Source organism: Carcharodon carcharias, chromosome 10, assembly GCF_017639515.1.
Source record: "Carcharodon carcharias isolate sCarCar2 chromosome 10, sCarCar2.pri, whole genome shotgun sequence".
Classification (NCBI taxonomy): Eukaryota; Metazoa; Chordata; class Chondrichthyes; order Lamniformes; family Lamnidae; genus Carcharodon; species Carcharodon carcharias.
Genome location: NC_054476.1, coordinates 80,359,703 through 80,379,882, shown reverse-complemented (window position 1 = coordinate 80,379,882; position 20,180 = coordinate 80,359,703). Strand labels below are relative to the sequence as shown.

The 20,180-nt window shown below is 44.0% G+C and overlaps 1 protein-coding gene across 1 annotated transcript in view; it reads left to right on the top strand.

The window, feature by feature from the left end:
* The window catches only part of syt13 (synaptotagmin XIII), a 61,321-nt gene extending 47,401 nt beyond the window's left edge, over positions 1-13,920 (top strand). Inside the window, exon 7 of the mRNA XM_041197033.1 lies at positions 13,719-13,920. Coding sequence (XP_041052967.1) covers positions 13,719-13,740 — 22 coding nt within the window. The 3' untranslated portion in view covers positions 13,741-13,920. The remainder of the gene's footprint in view (positions 1-13,718) is intronic.
* Positions 13,921-20,180: the final 6,260 nt, after the last annotated feature.

The window sequence follows — 20,180 nt, the reverse complement described above, 5'->3', positions numbered from 1 at the left end:
AAGGAGAACCATGGATGACCAGAGATATTCAGGTTACGATGAGAAGGAAAAGAGAGGCTTTTAGCAGGTACAAGGGAAGCAAATCAGCAGAGGCATTAGTGGAGAACATAAAGTGCAGGGTGGAACTTAAGAAAGCAATTAGAAGAGCAAAGAGGGGATATGAGAAAGCTCTGGCTGGTAAAAGTAGGGAAAATCCCAAGATATTCTATAAGCATATCAATGGGAAGAGGATAGCCAGGGAAAGAGTAGGGCCCATAAGGAACTAAGGGGGTAATCTGTGGGTGGAGCCAGAGGCCATCGCTAGAGTGTTGAATAAATACTTCACGTCCGTCTTCACCCAAGAGAATGAGAATGAAGGTATGGAACTCGGGGAGAGAGATGGCAAGGTTCTTGAGCAAATTGATAGGGGGGGTGACAAGGTATTGGAGGTATTAGAGGCTTAAAAGTGGACAAATCTCCAGGTCCGGATGATTTGTGTCCCAGACTACTGAGGGAGGCAAGGGAGGAGATCGCAGGGGCTCTGACCCGAATTTTTAATTCCTCTCTGGCCACGGGGGAGGTGCCAGAGGACTGGAGAACAACTAAAGTGGTTCCGCTATTTAAGAAGGGTTGTAGAGATAAGCCAGGGAACTACAGGCCAGTGAGTCTCACTTCAGTGGTAGGGAAACTATTGGAGAAAGTTCTGAAGGAGAGTATCTATCTCCACTTGGAGAGGCAAGGTTTGATCAGGGATAGTCAGCACGGCTTTGTCAGAGGGAGGTCACGTCTAACAAATTTGATTGAATTTTTTGAGGAAGTGGCCAGGTGTGTAGATGATGGTAGTGCAATTGATGTAGTTTATATGGATTTCAGCAAAGCCTTTGACAAGGTCCCACATGGAGACTTATAAAGAAGGCAAATGCACATGGGATACAGGGTAATTTGATAAGGTGGATTCAAAGTTGGCTTAGTTGTAAGAGACAGAGGGTGATGACAGAAGGATGCTTTAGTGACTGGAAGCCAGTGTCCAGTGGCATACCACAGGGATCTGTGCTGGGTCCCCTATTATTTGTCATTTATATAAACGACATAGATGACTATGTGGGAGGTAGGATTGGTAAGTTTGCGGATGACACAAAGATTGGCCAGGTGGTTAACAGTGAGGTTGAGTGTCTTGGGCTACAGGAAGATATCGATGGGATGGGCAGATACGTGGCAGATAGAATTTAACTCTGAAAAGTGTGAGGTGGTATACTTTGGAAGGAGTAATTTGACAAGGAAGTGTTCAATGAATGGCATGGTATTAGGAAGTTCTGAGGAACAAAGGGACCTTGGTGTGTGTGTCCATAGATCTCTGAAGGCAGAGGGGCATGTTAGTGGGGTGGTGAAAAAGGCATATGGAACACTTGCCTTTATCAATCGAAGCACAGATTACAAAAGTAGGTAGGTCATGTTGGAGTTGTATAGAACTTAGTGAGGCCACAGCTGGAGTACTGTGTGCAGTTCTGGTCGCTACATTATAGGAAGGATGTGATTGCACTGGAGAGGGTGCAGAGGAGATTCACCAGGATGTTGCCTGGGATGAAACATTTAAGTTATGTAGAGAGGTTGGATAGACTTGGGTTGTTTTCATTGGAGCAGAGAAGACTGAGGGGCGACCTGATCGAGATGTACAAGATTCTGAGGGGCATGGACAGGATGGATAGGGAGCAGCTGTTCCCCTTAGTTGAAGGGTCAGTCACAAGGGGGCATAAGTTCAAGGTGAGGGGCAGGAGGTTTAGAGGGGATGTGAGGAAAAACATTTTTACCCAGAGGGTGGTGACGGTCTGGAATGCACAGCCTGGGAGGGTGGTGGAGGCGGGTTGCCTCACATCCTTTAAAAAGTACTTGGCACGTCATAACATTCAAGGCTATGGGCCAAGTGCTGGTAAATGGGATTAGGTAGGTAGCTCATGGTATTACTTTGACCTGTAGTGTTTCTCACATGTCGGTGCAGATTCGATGGGCTGAAGGGCCTCTTCTGCACTGTGATTCTATGCTCAGGAGTATCTGTCAGATAAATCACTTTACTAACTCTCCTAACCATCTTATCGGGGCCACTGAATTTCACTTTCAGGGGCTCACCCTGCAATGGTAATAATACCAATACTTCATCTCCTGCTTGGAACGTTCTAGTTGTAGCACAATTGTCTGCCCATTCTTTCATTTTGGCTTGGGAAATTTTTAAGCGCTCTCATGCTAATTTGCATGCTCCTGTGAGTCTTTCTCGAAGTAGGGACATGTAATCCAACATTCCTCATTCTGCTTTAGAAACTTTTCCTTAATCACCTTTAATGGACTTCTTATTTCATGACCATAGATCAATTCGAATGGACTAAATCCAGTAGATTCACTTTGAAAACCCCTGGTAGCAAATAGTAAGAAATCTAATCCTTTGTCCCAATCCTCTGGGTATTCAGGGCAATAGGTCTTAATCGTGGTTTTGAAAGTCTGATGGTATCTCTCTAAAGCTCCCTGTGTCTGTGGGTGATAGGCAGTAGACTTTAGTTGTTTGATGCCCAAACAGCTGATTATGTCCTTGAAAAGTTTTGACATGAAGTTAGAACCTTGGTCCGATTGTTATGGCCTACCAATTGAAATACAAGTGAAAAATTGAGTTAAATTTTCCACTACTACCTTAGCTGTAATTGTCCTTAAAAGAATAGTTTCTGGAAATCGGGTTGTCATATCCATGATTATAAGGATATACTGATGTCCTGCTTTCATTTTGGGTAATGGTCCTATACAATCTACTAACACCGGACTGAATGGTTCTTCAAAAACTGATATGGCTATTAAAGGTGCTGGTTTGATTACATGTTGAGGTTTACTTACTACCTGACATGTATGACACGTTCTACAAAATTGCACAACGTCCTTATGAAGTCTTGGCCAGATAAAATGCCTGTTTATCGATGCTTGGGTTTTCCATATTTCTACATATCCTGTCACCTGGATATCATGTGCTACTCACAATATCTCCTTACGATATTTGGGCGATACTACTATCTGATGAACAACCGTCCATTCCTCATCAGAAGTGTGTGAGGGTGTCTCCACTTCCTCCATTTTTCAGGTAATAGCATTCCAGAACTCATTCTGCCTCTGCTTCAGTGTGAGCTGACTATGCTAACTTGTTTAACTCTGGATCTGCTTTCTGAGCCTCAATTAATGAAGACCTGCCAAACACTTCCTTTGTATTGTCCACGTCCTTAAAGAAAGTTTAGGCTACTCTAACATCTGCTCATGGTATTACTTTGACCTCTAGTGATGGACTTTGTTTAGCCATTGCTCCGATCACCACACATAATGGAAAAATACTAGGAACCTGTGCTTGTAACTGCTCCATCTCTTTAGCCTCTCTCGGACTTTCTATAATTATGGGCAAAGCTATAACCTTCAATCCTGCCAAATCATTCCCCAGGAGTAAATCAGCTCCATCCACAGGTGATTTCTTAATCACTCCTACAACCACCTATCCAGAGAACAAATCACATTTCAATTGCACTTTGTACAACGGAACTGGGACATGCTCTCCACTTATCCTGTTTACCAATACTTTAGCTTTCATTAAACTTTCTGGAGGGAAAACTAGGTCCTTCTTCAGAAAGAGACTTTGAATAGCTCCTGTGTCCCTTAATATAGTTATAGGTTTAGCTGCAGCATTTGATGAAAAGGGGGATATCTTTCCTTTAGGCAAAAACCCTTTATATTTCTCATCTACCTTATTCACTTCACCTACATTCACAGAAGTGTTTATCTCCAGACCCTTATTTGTAGCTAAAGATACAATTTGATCCATGGCATTTTCTTTTTGATTTCCCTTTTCAGACTCACTCTTAGGAACTCCAATAAGTCCCATGGGCTTCCCTTGCAACTACCAGCATTCTGAATGAATATGTCCCATTTTATTACAATGGAAACACTTTGGCTTTCGAGTTTCACCTCTACCCTCAGTACCTTCCTTCCTGATCTGGGGATGAGATCTCAAGGTATTCCCAGCTATCCATTCTTTACCCTGGCTGCTTACCTTCCCTTTACTCTCCCACTTTTCAAATTTATGGGGTGATAGAAAAAGGTTTAGTTTTATGGATCAGCTCATAATCATCAGCCATTACTGCTGTCTGTCTGCCAGTTTAAACCTTTGGTCTTCAACATGGGTTCTTATTACAGAAGCTAGGGAGTTTTTAAATTCTTCCAAAAGAAAAGTTCTCAGAGAGACCAAATAGGTAGTTTCAACTCCTAATGCTCGTATCCACCTGTCAAAACTACTTTGCTTAATCCTTTCAAATTCAATGTAAGTTTGCCCAGGCTGTTTCCTTAAATTTCAAAAAATCTTGTCTGCATGCTTCAGGGACTAACTCATATGCACTCAAAATGGCCTTTTTTACCACATCATAATCCCTAGAAACCTCCTCTGACAGCGAAACATAAATTTCCTGTGCTCTACCTGTAAATTTGCTCTGCACAGGCAATGTCCAATTTTCTTTTGGCCAGTTCATCTGGCCAAATAAAGAATGCCTCAACATCCCTTTCCTCAAATTACGGAAGAGCTTGTACAAACTTAAACATCTCCCCGCTGGATTCTGATCTGGAAATAAGTCCAGCCTCACCTATTCTCTTTTTTAACTGCCAGCATTCTAAGCTGGAATTCTTTGTCTTTCTCTTTTTCTCTTTCTGTTCTTTCCTGTTTAAGTTTATGTTTCTCCATTTCTAACCTCACCACTTCCAACTCCCTTTGGAATGTTCTCTCTCTTTCCTTTTCTTTCTCGGCCCTTTCTGCCTGTTCCCTTTGGAATGCCCTTTCTCTTTCCTTTTCTTTTTCTTCTGCTTCTAGTTGCAATTTGTTTATTTGCAAGTGAATTTGAGCCCATTCCAATGAACCACCTCTTGGAGGACTTGGTCTCTCGGGTATTCCTTCCAATTTCAAATGCTGTGCCATCTCTTCAATTATCTTTGCTTTCCTAGCTTTGGCAGGCAATCCTACTCTTAATTTACTTGTCAATTCAACTAACCTGGCTTTTGAGATCCCTTGTAAGATGATCAGGGACATCCCTTCCACTTGCAGGAAAGCTTTAGCAGTTTCCAAGGCCTTATTTATCTTATTTGAGATATCTTATTTTTGACAGTACAAACCTGGTGTTTCCTTATAGCTTTTACTTACTAAATCTACACCCAAATCGTCTGTCTTTTGTTCCAAAATATCTCGGTCAAGCTACCAAACTTTGTCATGGCTCACTGGGGATAATGCATTGTAATATCAAGCCCCACTGTTTCCTGAGCCATGACAAATGTGAAAAGCTTGATCAAACCACCAGATTGCTCCAATTCTACCTAACTGTTTAATTTAATTAACAGAATAGGAGCAGCGAGTTTGTAAGCTTAATAAGTAAATAACTATTGCTGAATAAACTGTCATTAACCAGTGGCAAAAGAAAGAAATATGAACAGCTAATTTCTAACACTATAACTTAAACTCCACCCCCTTATCAAATCCCTATACACATACATACAAGACATAAGACACACAAAACATGGGTTTTAAGGATGGGATAAAACAGTTCAATAGCACCAATTCCAGGGTACAGGATTCGATGAGTTGATTTTGTTTGATGTTTTCCAAATTCCTTTCAGCTCTTGTTGATGATACGAGGTGGTCTTCCAGCACTTTCAGTATTTAGTTCACTGATTGAGCACTTGCCTTTCAATGTCTCTAGCAGTGATTTTTCCTTTTGCTTCTTGACAGGAATCTTTTAGAGAGAGAGCAGGTTATAGAGATATGAGAAGAATAAAAAGTTAGCTGTTATTGTGGAATTACAGGAATCTTCCAGACACGGGAGAAAGAGGTTTTAGGTCTTGTTCTTTACAGGTTAGGAGCTATCTGCTCTTCGCTCACACAAAACCTGGTTACCTGGTCAGGAGCCAATTAAAATGCTGTTGTCAGGCAGCTTCCTTTGTCTAGGACTCCTTTCCAGCACCATCCTGCTTTCATGGCACATTCTGTTCCAGGACGGCAACATTGTACATATCTCTCATCCTGTTCCAGTATCTCTCATCCTGTTCCAATGGAGATGGCTTTCAACCTGCAGCCATTATAATTTTAATTTACAGTTGATTAGAAAATAAAAAGATATGTTCTTTACAACAGTCCAACAGAAATAAAAAGATACGTTCCTTACAAAAGCAGCAGTTATATCTCAGACATCAGAACCATGAATGTATTTGTCTGTGTCAGTCATCACCCTTGGCTCCGAGTCAAAAAATTAGTCAGTCAAACCCCACTCCTGAGACTAAAAGCACAAAATGCAATACTAATACAACAGTGCAACACCAATGGAGTGCTACATTAATGGAGTTGCCTTCTCGTAGATACAACATTCAACCATCAGTCTACTCACGAGGATAAAAGATCCAATGGCATCATTTGAAGAAAAGTAGGGAAATATCCAAGTGTTCTGTCCAACACTTGTTCCTCAAACAATGCCTTTAAAAGTGTATCAATATTATTCACTGTTGCTCGTAGGATCTTGCACTCAAACAGATTACCACATTTGCCTATTTAATAATGACTACAATTCAAAACTACTTGCCACGTATCAAGTGGCTTCTTACATTTGATTCAAAGGCTCCATTGTATAGTTTGGACTCTTCAATATAATCAGGTAGAGTATTTGGAATACAATGAGAATAAAAGGGCATTTCCCTGGTGACATTGTAGAACACAGTGATTTATCGTATTAATATTATACACGTGCAAAGCATGTTTGCTTCTCACAGCAGGACTGAAGATTATATCCGTAGCCTGTGAGACATCCCTGCTCCTCACATAACTTCCCTCCTTCACTTTGTGTTTTAATATCTTTAATGTAATTTTTGCTATGCACTTGGATGATATTCAGCTTCTCTATAACAGGTACAAAAACATAAACTGATGATGAGAAAAAACTGTTCCCGATAGCGGACTGCACACACAGCCAGGCCTGTCACCTGCAACCCTTCTATCAATCATGACATTCATATCTTAACCTGACCCTCAAATATTTAACACTCCTGCAAGCATCACAATCACAACTCACTGCTTGCAAACTTTGGGTGGCATCTTTATCAGCCACCTGGAGGTGGCTTTGGTGGCAGATGGGGAGGAATTTTGTAAATAATGTGTTGGGATGCATTCCCGCCTCTACTGATCTTACCTGACATGAGTAATGGAAGTTGACTACCCGTCTGGCAGTGGGATGCCCCCAGGAGCTTATGGATGGGCCCCAGGCCTCAGTGAGTGATACCCTGTAGGGCATTTGAGCGGTATCCCTGCAGCAGGATGCGGGAGTCAGTGAAGCCTCCTTTATTTATTCCCCACCAACACCGCTTCTGTCACAGGGCACAGCAATGGGCACAGGCCATCCTGTGGAGGGAGCCCCCCCCCCCCCCCCCCCCCCCCGCCCACCCACCCCCCCACCCCACACCAAACCCTCCACAATGGTGGCCTGGCAGCTATGGCCACAAATAATTTAAAACTTGTCTTACATCTTCAGAGGGTGCCTCCACCTTGAAGTGCCCTCATGTTCTCCTACATATTGTAGTAGCGCCAACCTCTCCCATGGGGACTGGCAGAAGGACTGCATGCCCTCCCATTGGCAGCCAGGTGCATGGTGTGCCTGCCATCCTGAACTGTCCAGCAGTCTCGCAGGTGCTCAATCAGATTACATAGACGGGGTAACCAGGCATCACCAGCAGGGTGAGGACCTACTTCTGGTCCCAAACTCTGAACATTTTTATTGGCAGTCAGATTCCACCCATTTTCAGCTTTTAACTACGCCAACTACATCTCCCAATATATTGCACCGTATTCACTGACACTTCTGTTTCTATTATAGGACAAGGTTGAGAAAAGTGCATACAACAGCACCTAACAGGCAGTGGAAGTTCAGACTGAAATCATGCAAGCTCAACTTGTTGCCATGCAAATGCAGCTTGCTGTCACATATGCACTCAGACTGCTGCCATCATAATTGCAGATACCAATGTTCAAAGGGGCTTGCAGGGTCTCACACCAGTCCAGCAATCTGTCCTCCAACACATTGGCTTGGGTTTTGTGAGGATGCTCACCGCTGACCTCAAAGAGTGCAGTCCACACTGATTTGGCATTTTCTGAAGAACAACCCTTGAATCTGGCGTCAAGGCAAAGGGATATCCAGACATTCAGCAACAGGGATATAATTAACCAGGGCAAGAAGCCAATCACATTCAAGTATTCTCACAGACAACAAACCAGGAAATGAAATGTTCTGAATTTTTTGACTTCTAATTAAAAAGTTTACACTGATCGAATTAAATGATTGGGGCATACACTCAGGACAGGATTTTTATGCCCCATCAAGGTCAGGATGGGAGGCAGAGGGGGCTCAAATGTACCAACACCAGCCAGCCCCCATGAGGTAGGCAGCCAATGATAATCATTAAGAGGTTTGCAAAGGTAAGGAAAGGAACCCGATTGAGATTTTCCAGTCGGCCTCCAGTTTTGTAACCCAACAGGGGAGCAGATCAAGTGCCTGGAGATGGGCAAGCAGCAGCAGGCTGGGTGCCTGTGCTCCAAGCAGACAAACAGGCCCTCCCTGTCAGCCTGAATGGGGGTGCAGCCAAATGCCACTCTGTGGATAGATTACCCCCCCACCTCCCAACCCGCACCAACCCCTAATGGTGACCCAGCTGCTTTCTCTATTTTTTAAATTAAATTTATTAAAAAGTTGCCGAAGGGACACTTCATATTGAAGCGCCCTCTCAGTTACTTATCTTTACTATGGCCAGGTTCCCCTCTGAATCTAGAAGACCTCTGATTGGTCCTCCAGTTTTGAGAGACCACCCATCACCCTTAATTGGACAGTGAACCTGTCACTGTGCCAATTAGGAGGCACCCCTGTCAAATTTCCAATGAATGACTGCTTCCCTCTCTCTAACCCCCCTTTGGGACCCAGAAACAGATCCAGCTCCTGCTTCCAGCCCCCAAAGTGAAAATTCAGCCCTTGGACTAAGGTATAAGCTAAAAATCCACATTATGAACTTGGTATGCCATTAAAAACATTCACATATTCATATAACTTTTTCAAAGGTTTTTACAATAAGGGTTATAGCTGAAAAGGCCAAGTTTTCATCAAGTCAGTGATTTCTACTTAATTGTATTTTGGAGGCACTCTGCACCCCCTGGGGAAGCATAGAATAACTGACAGCAACTTCTGGACTTCCATTTTTAACTCTACACGTGCAAACTCTGGAACCTGTTATCAGTTTCAGAGTAATGAGGGTGAACACTTAACAATTTTGCCATAATTACTAAAACAAAATGCAGGCCACTACTAGGATTGCTGAGGCTTTGCTCCAGATGAGTGGCAGTGGCACCATGGAGCATGAAGCTGTTGTTTTTTTCTCAGGCTGACAACATTTGACCGCCAGTGCTCTAGCTGTTGATTGTTTGCCAGCAGCCCAGTCTGCTGCTGAGAAGGTGCAGTTCAATGCCAGCTGGGCATGGTAGTCCTGCAGGGCCACCTGCAGTCTTCCCACACTGAAAGTCAGCAGCCTTCCATCTGGACCACTGGGGTAGCACTGTGTAGGAGCAACTAGGCCAGACAAAGGGAACCACAGCACGGGCACTAAGGAAATGTACAAAGGTGATCAATTGACTTTTGTATGGCATATTGGATGATTTGACTGAGAAAGTTAGTTTGGAAAGTTTATTTTATGCTGGTTTTTATTTCAGCATTGTGTCCAAGTACACACTGTGATGGTCAGTTATAGAGGGAAGAAAAACTATGGGACTGTTGGTGGTTGGGGAATTGGGGTTTTATTCATTGTACTGCAGTTAGACAAGTCAATCGCAGACAACCTGTTGGAAAGGGGATGCACTAGTTGCCTCTTCCCTTACTCTTCCTCTTCTACCTTTGTCCTCCTCCTTCTCAGCCACTGCTGTATACCTGGTGACAATAACTGTGGTCTCAAACTGATGAGGTTGTGCAGGATGCAGCAGACTATAATAAATTGTGGCACATGCTCTGAAGCGTACTGCAGACCTCCTCCAGTGTGGTCGAGGCGGAAGTAGTGTTGTTTAAGCACTCCAATGCTCTGTTCAATTACATTTTGTGGGTAGCATGGCTCTCATTAGATGCATGCTGCCATGTGTGCATGTACTGTGTACTGGAGCCATGAATCAGTGGACAACCCTTGTTGCTCAGTAGATATCCTCTGTTTTTTCGGGTTGCTCAAAAACTGATGAAGGTATCGTAATGAAGGTATCATAACTGCCACCAGGATACGGGCATTGATTTGCATGATGTGCTGATATGGTTGCACACCAGCCAGATATTAAGGGAGTGGAACCCTTACCAGTTGTAGCACATGTCTGAATTTACAGGTTCAATCAATGGTACCTTGCATCATGAGGAAACCCTGTAACCTGACAAAGCTGTACGCATGCTCTGCCTCCTTCTCTCTGGAAAGAGAGAATGCAATGTATTCCCTTCTCTTTGCATACTGACCGTTACTGACCTCCCTTATACAACTGTGGACAGTGAGCTATGAAATGTTGGAGGTGTCACCTGCCCCAGGGAAAGAGCTCAATGCAAAGAATTTCATGGCCACGTTCACCTTCACAGCCATTACCAGTGTCATCTTCGGCCTGCTCAAGGTTGCAGGACTGACTGAAATGTGGGCAGATTTTAGTGAGTACCTCCATAGAGTGATCGAGATGTTGTACACTTTGCTCTTCATTGAGAGTGAGATAGGAGAATTGCTCCCTGAAGACCTTGGGTGGATATGACCACCTGCTGAGAGCATTTCTCCTCCTGCTCCCGCATTCCCTCTTCAAGCAACTGGTCTTGCTCTGTGTCACCTCTGCCCATTCTCCCTGTCATGCTGCAAGCCAAGGAAGATACGAACTATTGCACCCATATCTGGGAGTAAGTGGTCTGAGCAGAATCTCATAAGTCAGAATCAAGGACTTCACTATGTGTCATACCATTCCCTGTTGACTTCAGCAACTCCAAGTAGCAGCACAAATCTCTAAGCACAACTACTAACTCAGTAACAGCCAGGAAGAGTTAATCAGCAACTATGAGGTCATTGATGGGGGGAGGTCCTTCCCACTGCTGTGCGCTTGTTTGACTGCAGAGTTCACATCAGAAATGGCCCCACCAAAGTCAAATCAGCTGACTGAGGTCACAATCTGCATATGATGCATGCTTCTGGTGCACGCTTCCAGCTTCTGTGCCAATGATCTACCCTAAATGGTGTCTGCATACACTGTGCAAAATTTAATGTCCCTCTGTGGCGGGTTTGGAAGTGGGGACCATTTAATTGGTCAGGAGAGTGCAGGGTGGGGACCCTGCTGCCTTCCTGCCTCCACCTGATGAAGTCTGGGGCAGTCTTGTGGACTGCCTTTCCACCTGGACATTAATTAATGCCCACTTAACGACCTCATCTCACCGCCACTGGTCAATGAGTGACAGGACGGGCAATCATCATGCGCGAAACTTCTTGGAGGGTGGAAGGGGGTGATCCTTTGTTCAAAGGTACTTAGTGCCTGATTGAGGAATCCAGCATGGGGGATGGGCCAATTGAGAGCCACCCCCTGTCCTTTCTTCTGACCCCCTATCCGCCCCCAGTCAGTGAACCCCACCCCACAACACCCATCCTCACCTGTGGCCTGGGCACCTCGTTGATCCTAGGCCTCTGGTGGATGCATTACCAGCAGCTGCCATCATTTCCCCTGGTGGCACTGATGAGCAATGGAGAGCTACCAACATCTGACTGGCCGACAGCTTTTGGCAGGTGGCAGGATTCTTGGCTCCAGGATCCTAAATACCAAGGTGCACCCAATGTTGGCAAGTTAAGTGCCTGATGGTCACAATTCTGGCAGGTCAGGCTCAGTAGAGGCAAAGCAGGTCTCCCGCTAGTTCTCCAGTTGTAAGGAGAGACACCCCTCACCAACATTAAATTCCATCCCAGAACTGTGCACATGAAGTGCAGACATCACTTTGATCCTGAAATGGCACCCATGGTGCTGAAAATACAAGTGTTATGTAACTACATTTTGCAGCCCTGATGCACACAATATAATGCAGCAGTGCAACTGTCGCCATGGTAACCCCTTAAGTACCTAAAGTGGGCATTAATTACCCATTTAAGGCCTCAATTAGCACCTGGGTGGGAAGTCAGTCCACAAACCTTCCCATGCCAGACTTAATCAGTGCAATGCATCTGCCAGTGGCATTTTAACCCAGACACTACATTACCATATTATTTCTGAATTTCCTGACCAGTTAACTTGAGTAGGCATGATTACGGCCCGCATGAGTTGATTTCAACTTCAGTATTTCAAGGGACATTACAAACATGAAATTTAATAGATTCTGGAGTTGGAAGTAGAACTTAATTAATTGACAGAATAGAGTGCACATACTCTAAGGCTGTGCCTCATTTTTGTGATGCCCCATGTTGTATATTTTATATCTTGGATCTATGCAGAGATGACACTAGTTTCTATGTGCATAATAGGTTTAATTCATAGCACTTTAAAGTGTCTACTCCATGGAATGGATTTTACAGTTCCAACAAGGTGAGGGAGGCAGAACGGGATGTAGATGGTCTGATCTCTGCAGTCCCCCGCCATCACAACATGGCGAATTAGAAGTTGGATGGCCAATTAGCAACCGCCCGGACGGGAAGGCAGCCAACTAATGTTTGGAGGGGGGTGGGCTCCATGCCCAATTGGGCATTTAGGGCAGGGCGTCAGGCGGGAGAGGGGTCAGGCTATGAACTGGAAAGCAGTCACAGCTACCAATTTAAAGGCACGCTGGCATCAGTGGCAGCTTCAGCAGAAATCCACTTGTGGTGATCCACATTGTTTGAAATAGATCCAGAAGGCAGAATCGACAGCAGACACTGAAGCAGTGGAGCAGCGTCTGTTGAAAGCACATTTTTCCATTCTGGTGACTATTGTGCTAACAGTGTCTGATTCAGGACCCCTGCCAGGGAGGAAATAACGTCTGAGCATACCTGTTCCATTCCCCTTCTGATAAAACTTCAGAAAAAAAGTCATATTCTACCCTTTAACTCTGTTTGTCTCTCCACAGAGGTTGAAAGTCAACCTGGCCATTTCCAGCAGTGCCACTTGTTGCACTTACCAAGCCAAATGAAGGAGCTAAGACCATGGATGGCCTCATGGTCCGATGATGACTCCCTGTGAGTCCTCCTCCAAGCTGAGTGATCAGCGGCAGCTCCTCATGCCAAAGGATGGCAAGAGGAGACCTTCCTACAAGACCAAAGAAGCCTTGATGGAGGTTGCATTAGAGGCCAGAGGTCTTGGGGTCAGCCAAAGGTCCTGGCTGCAAAGCTGTAAGAGGCTGAATGACCTTTTACATTTGGCAAGGTTGAGTGTCCAGCCTTTTTGTAGATGGACCTTTATGGGAGGGTGTGACATGTATCAAATGTGGGATTGCCTAGTGTTTGGGCCATGTGTAGAAGGTAAAATGAAGCAGAAATGCCACACTACATGACAACAGGGGTTTCTGAGGGGATTCTGAAGTCCAGGACCTGTTAGCTTTCAAGGATCATTGCGAGGTGCTCATTGCCAACAATATACATGTTGGGCACACAAACAATAGCATGATCTTTCCACATAAGACTCATACAATGTCCTTTTGATTTTGCAGGAAGAGGACATATAATACTTGAGAGAGGTCCAGGACCGGAGTAGGAACACCAACTTGGCCATTTTGACTCTTCTGGAGGTGATGGTTTTGGAGTTGGCAGACAGCCAATGATGCAGGTCCACTGCCTCAGGAGGACAGGACTGGGCTGGTGAGGTTCCAAGGAAATTTTGGAAATATTGTCCTGAAGGGGGATGGAGAGAAATTGGGAAAGGTGTCAGGAGGGAATATCGATGGAAATGACTTTGGCAGCTTGCAGCATTTTGGGAGGTATGTGTGTCTCAAGTTTGAAGGATCTGAGGGTTACACCCTGATTAGCATTTTCCAATGGCAAGACTGTGAGTAGTTGTGTGGGAAGCATGTATCACTGAAGTCAGCTCAAATGATGATGTTGCTCTTCATAATCCTTGTTTGTTCACCCCACTGGAGAAACTTGTCAACAGTAGACACCAACCCTGAGGGAACCATGTTAACCTCTGAGAAGGAGGAAGAAGTCTCAGAGGTTGCACTGCAGCATCTAGCACCAGTGGAGAAACATGCACCTCTGTGGGTATAAGCAAGTCGACTGAAATGGTTACACACACTGATGCGAGTACATAACAGTCGCAGGACCACCTGTCAGAGACTGAGATATTGCAGGCCTCTGGCACTTAGTAGTTTGCTGAAGGTGACCTAGATGCTGAGGCCCCAGCTGATGAGGAGCCTCTGGAGTCATCCATCAGGCAGCAGAGTCTGGACATACAGAATGAGGTAAGTGTAGATGTGGCAAAGATTCCAGAGGAGTTGTGCGCGCTGGCACCAACAATGGAGTCGTCCAGGCCATGTGCACTGCAATCACCCTCTCTGCAGAAGGTGTGGCTTCCTCCATTGAGAGACTGGCTGACTGTCATGGAGAACCAAACCCAGCAGCTCACTGATGGGATATTGGATAAACATGCGTACCTGCACTTCACTGCCTTGTATCTGAGCTCAAGTGCCCAGAGTCCAGGCGAGAGGGACATGAGGTGCCTGGAGTTGCACCAGGTCCTGGTTCCTCTCAGGAAAGGATGGAGGGCCACATGGACTTCAGGAGGGTGGATGAGCAGCTGCTGATGCCATCAGGGGGCACTTCTTAGGACATTCCTGATGGGGACAGGTCCTCCTCTGCCCCTCTGCCATCGACACAGATGCCTCTGAGTGCCAAGGCACAGATGAGACTCCTGCCAACCATGCAGGAGACCCCAACCACACTGGGGCCCTCACAGCGTCAGGCAACCAGAGGATGTCTGCCAAGGTCATCCCAGGCTAAAGGTGTAAGTGTCAGCAGCTTGTCTCCAGCACAGCTGGTGGCGAGGGGAGAGCACCACACCATAGCAGCTGTAAGAGAAGTTAAAAAACACGTTAGTCACATATGGGTTCACAAGGGTGATTGTACAGTCTTCTTCATTTGAAGATTTGTGGCTTAAACTCTGTATTAAATTGATGGTATTGTGTCTACTTGTTGTTCTAGCTTTATATGTGTTTCATGTGTGTGACGTCCTGGTTTGGATTTGGACTGACTGACTGCAGACAAAGGAGTTTGTGTTCATGTGAAGCCCTCTGAACAACCTCATATTGTGCCCCACTGTTGGCACATGCACAGATAGCGCTGGTGTTGATGCTTGGGAGATGCAAAAAAGAGGTAATGATGTTATTGTTCAATGGATTCCACATTCCTAGTTAAAACGTTACAATATAGGAGACTCCCAGGTCTCGCTCTGACATCCAAAGCCTGTTGTACACTAGGTTCCACCGCTGGCTGGTACAGTTCCTCCTCCACATCCTCAGACTTGTTGTCAGGAGATGTGGTTCACTCCATTCGATCATCCTCTACCTTGGTCTCCCCTCTCTGAATTCCAGGATGTGTATGGTTCAGCAGACTGTGACAATTAATGAGGCATGAGCCGGAGAATATTGCAGAGAGCTGCATGCATTGTTGATGCATCAAAATCTCAATTCAAGCAAACCAATGGTCTGCTCAATGATATCCCTGGTAAATGCATGGCTCTCACTGTACCACATCTCAGCCTCTATCTGCTGATTTCTCAACAGGGTCATGAGCTATTTCTTCAGCAGGTATCCCCTGTCTCCAGGAAGCCAACCCTCCAGTGGCTTTGGTGAACAGAAAATCCATGACACCTGAGAGTGCCTAAAGTAGTAAGAATTGTGACTTCTCCCAGGATAGCAGTCACACAACTACAGGACCCTTTGACAAACACAAGTTGCACATTGATGGAATGAAAACCTTTTCGGTTCACAAATGCCCCTGGCTATACCGATGGAGCTTTGCTGGCCATATGCATGCAATTGATGACACCTTGAACTTTGGAGAATCCAGCAAGACAAGTGAAGTCTCTGGCTCTCTTGGCCTGACTAATGTCATTGGTCGTGAAGGAAATTAAGAAATTTGCTTGCCTAAACATTGCAATTGTCACTATCTTTATGCAATGGTGTGCTGAAGCTTGCGAGATGCTGCAGAGGTCTCTTCCTGGAGTGACCCTGATGCATAAAAGTTTGAGGCCATTCTCTTCCTGAGAGCAGCAGGTACATTGCGGCCACCAATGCAGTTTGAACTAATCTCCCCAGCCAGCAATTCACAAAGGGAGATCACTGTCTCCCTAGACAGACAGTCTGTGAAGACACTGGTGCTCTGAGACCTGAAGTAGTTTATCCTTTTCCCCTAGACTCTCTGCACAGGATAGTCTTCTCCTGCTATTGATGGCCTGTTGTTCTGTCTTGTCCGGCCCTTGCACTGCAGCAGGTCCCTCACCCTGGACCACAGGGCGCACCTATCTGCCCTCTGTCTCCTTCTCCTTTCTTCTTGACTGGAGTTGCCTCCTCTAGAGTGCACAATTCCCATGGGGGACAGTGAGCTCTGGTTCCTTTAATGGAGTTCTCAGACTCCAGGATATCATTGTCTTCCTTCCCTCTCATTTGTTATGGAAGCCTAAAAACAGTGAATCGATAAAGTGGAATAAGATCCAAATGCTGCCACCTTCACCAGCACTCTCTGCTATTGCATGCAGTCTTTTTATTCGCCTTTATGCCACCTCCTGATACCTTGTGTATCTCACTTCCAATGTTTTTCCAGTGCACCTAATGAAAAATGGGGTGGGCAACATAAACTCACAGTCAACTGGATCTTCAACAAGGTCAATTGCTGTTAATTGGATTTTTAAAAATGGCAGGTGTGCTTCTGATTTTGGCACCTAAAAGCCTTCTGTGATTGGATACTGGCATGATGATCATATTACATGTAAGCACGGTGGGGTGGGGAAAGGGAGCACCTGATTTGTGGCTGTAAAATCCAGCCCCTTATGTCACAGGGCATTCATCACCTGATCCTGTAGCACCATTCAATTATCTTATGGTTGATCTGTACCTCACCTCAATTTATGCACTTTTGCTCCATATCCCCTGAAACCCTTACCCAACAAAATTTTTTTTATCTACATGCATTGAACATTTAAATTAGTCCAGCATTCACAAATTTTGGAGGGGGGGGGTGGGGGGGGGGTGTTGGGGTGGGGGAGTGTGCCATATTACAGTATTATTTAGGTGAGAAAATGCTTCTAGACTTACTAAATGGTCTAGCTGTCTTTTAAGATTATGTGCAGTTGTTCTAAATTCAGCCATTGGAAGAAAATATGTCTACCCTGTCGAATCTCTTTACCATTTTAAACACAATCTTCTAAAACTTAAAAGAAATATTACAGAAATTTATGCAATCTGGTTTCATAATTTAACCCTTTAAAGCACTATCATTCTGGTGAATCTGCACTGTAACCTTTCCAAAGCCAATACATCTTTCCTGAGATTTGGTGCCCAAAATTGAAGGCAGTACTCCAGGTGAAGTCTGGTTAAGGCTCTGTATAACTGAAGCATTACTTTCTCACTGCTGAATTTGAGTCCCTCTTAGCCTTTTTCTTTGCCTGTGCACTTGCTGCTAATCATTTGTGTACATGGACACCTAAACCATTTTGCTCATCCAAAGGTTCTAGTTTCTCGTCATTAAGAAAATATTCCAATCTGTTGGCATCCTAAATGTATCCCAGTCGTGTGACAGTTGATCTTTGGCACACAAATCAGTGAATTTCTCCAACCTCAGAAAGTTCATCAGAGTCAGCAATGAGCATTCTGAGCAGTTATGTTGAGATTTATTCCAATCATGGATTTTCAGAACTAATAATCTCAAGGAGTGTAAAGCATTACAAAGAATAAGAGGCTTTCGTATTCAAGTGTTTTTGGCTGTGTATTTCACTATCAAGAGTGGCAGAAGATCCAGTATTTCTCTCATCTAGATTGAGCCGAGTGTGATGCATACAAGGAAAATGATTTGTCAGATGCCTCTGGGCAATGAAGAGAGAGAGGCAATGATAGTACTGTGGGGAGGTGCACCATGCATCCATACCCAAGTGTTTTGCAAAAGACGGAGAACACCTCATATTTCACTTCAAAGTCTGAATTGAAAAAGGGATTTTATTCATACTCTCAGCTATCAGGGAAATTCAATACAGTGGTTCTGCACTGCATCTTATTCCCAAAGGTTCAATTAAATCCATTTAAGGAGGTTAAGTTACACCATTCGACTAGGGGAAGAGCAAATTTCTCTATACGTGCAGCTGCTTTGATTAGGTGGGGGGAGAATCAGTGGGTACAATTCATGGCAAAACCCATGAACAGTAACTAGTTATCATTGAGACATTGACTGCTGCACCATGATTCAACTACAAGGGCTGGATATGCAATTTAATGCCAACTAGGTGGCACTGCAGACCCTACTACACAACAGTTGGAGTAAGATACCAAAGGCACAACGTAGAGGGCTAACACCTTTCTCAGACAGGTTTTCATGGTCTGTGGAATCCTGAGGGCTGGGAGGAGTGGCAGCTGTGACACAGATAGAGTGTATGGTTTTCAAGAGTAAATCAGTCGTCTCACATGCAGGGGCATTCTTAGTTAAGGAATTTTGTCACATTGAGATTTTAACTTATGTGGCCTGGAAGGGGTCATAGATTTAACTTTTGTTATGATGTTACTACGAAACTAAATTTGGTTAACATTGGGTTACAGCCAGAAACACACAAGTTATTTGGGTTGTTAATTAGGTCCATTGCTGGGGGTACCAGATTAAATAGTTAACAGAGCTGTACATGCTCTCAGTACCATTGAGAAAATAAATCAGCTGCAGAGGATTTTACATTGACAGAGCAGTTATTTTCTAGAATTCACTGCCTAAAAGAATGGTGGACGCGGGTTCAATTGTAACTTTCAAAAGGGAATTGAATGTTTGGGGGAAGGAACAGGGGAGAGGGACAATTTAGATACCTCTTTCAAAGAGTTGGCACAGGCACAACTGGCTGAATGGGCTCCTTCTGTGCTATATGGTGCTATGATTTAAAAGTCAGTATGGAAGAGATCTTGCTTTTCAATCAGCCATGGAAGATGGAGAGACTTGGCTGAGGTTTGAACATATTCGGGTAGAAATTTGACTTGGGGAGATGGCATAGAACAGGTGATGGCATAAAATGGGTGGTATCAGATAGTCCGTCTGTTCTATGCAAAGCCTGATATTTAATTCCATTGACTTCAATGGAACTGATTATCAGGCACTATGTATATGATCCAGATAGTCATAGGTACAGGATCAATTAAGGTGTTTTCGGACACATTAATACTTACTTGGAAAATAGGAGTATCAAGGAATATGAGGAAAGTGCAATGAATTAATATTTTAGAAAAGCTATCATGGCTAACAAAATGTGAGGACAGGCCCAAGGAGCTTCTCCTGTTTCTATTTGTTCGAAATTTTTTTAAAACCCAAATGTGTTGGCACTGAAGTCTGCTACCAACTTGCTAGGAACCAATCCCATTACTGTTAGTCTTAGAAGAAATCCACTTCAACTTGATTTGATATCATCAGTATTAGACTTGTTACTGTTTTTATTAAATGTATAGATTACACAGGCAGTTTTAATTAGACAGGAAATACAGTCTGATTATTCAGAAAAGGCAACACACTGCTTTTCCTTGAACAGAACCTAAAATAAGGAATAAAATCAATCTCTAAAAATGTCATAGAATTTGAGGGAGGAGGAAGATACTTGAGGACTGGGTCTATCATTGTTAGATGTTTGAGTCAAATCATACTGTCACTTCTGGATAGGAGACCAACAATAAATTTAATAAACCTCAAAGAATAAAACGATTCCTCTAAATTTTGAGCATTGTCTCTAACTCCCTTTATCAGCAGACATTATCACTATTCATATCAACTATTGTATAGCTTAAACAATCGCAATAAAGGTATTTACATGATGACATCAATAAAAATAACTTTGATCCACATTAGTTGATTATATCCTTCGGTTTACATGTTTATATGTAGCAAGGGTTTTTCTAATTTTAAATGTCTCATTATTGCTTTTTTTCTCAATGCCCTTCATT